The sequence below is a fragment of the Eimeria mitis genome, genomic scaffold, assembly GCF_000499745.2.
Source record: "Eimeria mitis Houghton genomic scaffold, Emh_scaff2272, whole genome shotgun sequence".
Classification (NCBI taxonomy): domain Eukaryota; phylum Apicomplexa; class Conoidasida; order Eucoccidiorida; family Eimeriidae; genus Eimeria; species Eimeria mitis.
The window spans coordinates 3885-6547 of NW_013570601.1; the positions used below are offsets into that span (position 1 = coordinate 3885).

General features: G+C 50.2%; 1 protein-coding gene across 1 annotated transcript in view; it reads left to right on the forward strand.

The window, feature by feature from the left end:
* The window catches only part of EMH_0051370 (uncharacterized protein), a gene marked incomplete at both ends in the record, with an annotated part of 5774 nt that overhangs the window by 1206 nt on the left and 1905 nt on the right, over positions 1-2663 (forward strand). Inside the window, 6 exons of the mRNA XM_013496744.1 lie at positions 616-855; positions 1027-1214; positions 1371-1592; positions 1814-1988; positions 2140-2366; positions 2533-2564. Coding sequence (XP_013352198.1) covers positions 616-855; positions 1027-1214; positions 1371-1592; positions 1814-1988; positions 2140-2366; positions 2533-2564 — 1084 coding nt within the window. The remainder of the gene's footprint in view (positions 1-615; positions 856-1026; positions 1215-1370; positions 1593-1813; positions 1989-2139; positions 2367-2532; positions 2565-2663) is intronic.

A 2663-nucleotide genomic window follows, 5' to 3' on the forward strand; every position in this document is an offset into this window, starting at 1 on the left:
CATGGTGGCTTGCACTATACAGGCCTTCGAAGTAGCAATACCTTAGCCGGAAAACATGCATTCTCCCTTGCGGGACAACTGATACTGTCAGGGCACTTATCTAAAGGACTTTGTTTGTGAAGTGCATTTATGACTTTTGCTTTGTGCACACGCGTCAGCGCGTGCCTTTTTATGTTCAGGTTTTGCGCAACTTTTGGCGTGTATTCGCGTGGCACGTGACCACGTTTGCTGGCATTTTCCTGCTCTATGCTGTACTGGATGAAGGTTAGTTGAAGTCCTCTAGGCTTCGCACCTCACCTGGCTCTCGCTAGCAAACCAGTCCAGGCGTAGACATGCACTTTGCTTAGGTAAACGGAAGCTCATGCCAGCAAGCTCGCTTAGCTGCATTTGGTGCTGCCGCAAATGGAGGATTCTGGCACTTCGAACCCTTTTTGCCTTTCCTTGGACCGCACGTAAAAATACTCTTGGCGGCCTGTTATCTCACTGTTCATCCAGGGCCACACGTCACGAAAAAACAGCACAAAGGAAGCTGTGCTTTGTATCTTAGAGGGGGCTCTTGCTTAACACTCAACAACGGCAGTAGACATGAATCAAATACGGCTTCTTTGTTCTCAGAATCATCATATTCTGCACAAAAGCAGTGGGCTATCACGACTCTGACGGCCGCGATAAGTTACGGGATGCTCCCTATCTTTGATTTGATGCTTGTTGACTACCGGACTCTCGGCAAGCCACAGTGGTGGCAGCTCGCATGGAGACGGGTTCCGATCCATTCAGCACGAATAGGCTTTGCATTGGCGGCTCTGGTGACCGTGGCATTAGATGGACTTGATTCGGCTCATTTGCAATGGACTGGTACGCTTTTAAGTTTTTTGTTGGTAACAGTTCAGCCCAGATGGTTGACTACATGTATACAGTCACAAACGTGGTGCGCCCATCTCGCACTGCGTTGTAGGACTTCTGAGCATCTTGTACTGGGCTTNTACAGTCACAAACGTGGTGCGCCCATCTCGCACTGCGTTGTAGGACTTCTGAGCATCTTGTACTGGGCTTTCTTCGTTTGTCATGGGGCTCACTATTTTCTCTACATGCGCATTCAAGACCGTATGCCGTTCTTTGTTTTGCTGTGGAGCAACAAGTGGTTAGCACCCCTGAGCAAGCCTTCAACGTATACAGGCAGCGTGCCACTACTAGCCGAGAACTTCACACACGTGGTGAGCGAACGTACCGGACTGGCATTGGATTCGCTAAGGGGTAGTGAAAGTGCTCTGTGAATGCTTTGCTGCTGACGCAAGTTGGCCACTGGATTGCCTCTCGTTTTGGTGCTTTGAAGGTATTGAAAGGGAATTTCGTCCTGTGCGCGTTTGCAGCTGAAGTATTCCTTTTTTTGGCTTTTTGCCATGGCTGCCAAGGCCTTGTATTGGCTTTACTTCGTCTTGCCGCCGATGGTTAGTGCTTCGAAGCATGTTGGCTACGTCTCTTGCCGCCCCGTATACATAAATTCTGTTGTCTTCTGGCCGGGTTATATTCCTGCTGTTCTACAAGCCTTTATTTGGGTACCAGCATTCCTCATATGGCTCTTCGACATGCAGGTATGCAATGAACTTGCCCGAAGGCGCCTGCATCTCCTCTGGCTGCACTTGGCATCTCGATACTTGTGAGGCGCTGGAAGGAACTTTAGGCGGAAAANCTGCATCTCCTCTGGCTGCACTTGGCATCTCGATACTTGTGAGGCGCTGGAAGGAACTTTAGGCGGAAAAGAAAGTAACATACAGGCACAGTTTCCCCCGCCTTTGTTTGCTTGTCTTTCCAGATTTTCTTTCTGTTGTTTGGAGCATTTTACGGTAGTATTGACGGCTACATCCGGCGCGTTGGCTACATAACAAACTGCCGGAAGATCCAGCAGCGCCTTCTCCCTATGTTGCCCCTCACAGCAGTCTTCCGTCTACCAGGAGAAAAAGCGACAGAGGATAAAGGGCTATTTGAAAGTACGTTTGCTTCGAACCCTTAGTTAACGCGCTGGCAAGGGGAATGCCGGCATTTCCAGAGAGTCACTATAGAGCCAAATGGCTCCTATCTGCGCAACACGGAATTCGTTCGTCCAGCCATTGCTCCGTACTTCTCATCTATTTACTTCAGGGATGCCTTCTGGAATAACGCAGCTGCACGGGGCTCTGCAGCTACGACGCGCAAGCAACGTAGACCGTTACTGCCGCCGCGGGACCCTTTCTAGGATGCCCACAAATGCGCGTGACCAACAGCAGTGGTGCGTGCAACCTCCTGCTTTCGCGCTTTCAAGCTCTCCCAACGACTTCCGAAGTCTTTCTGTGCAATATGCAAATACCACTGACCCCTACGTGAGCATGGTAAGTGATCTTACACCTCGATGGAAAGCATCCCGCTTCTCTAGTGGCCTGACAGCCCCAAGCCTGGTGCCGGAACAGTTCGCAGTTGTTTCCCCGTTATTCTTGTCCCAACCGCACACATTATGCATGCGTGTGTGCGTGTGTACTGGTGTTTGTGTGACTGCAGGTGCCTCAGATGATGGCCAAGACCGTGACTAGGTAAGATGCTGCCATCAGAAAGCAACCCGAATTCAAGCGAATTAGATGACAACTTAGCTTTACCTGCCTTCTTGCTTGCAGGAAAAACATCCCAATCGC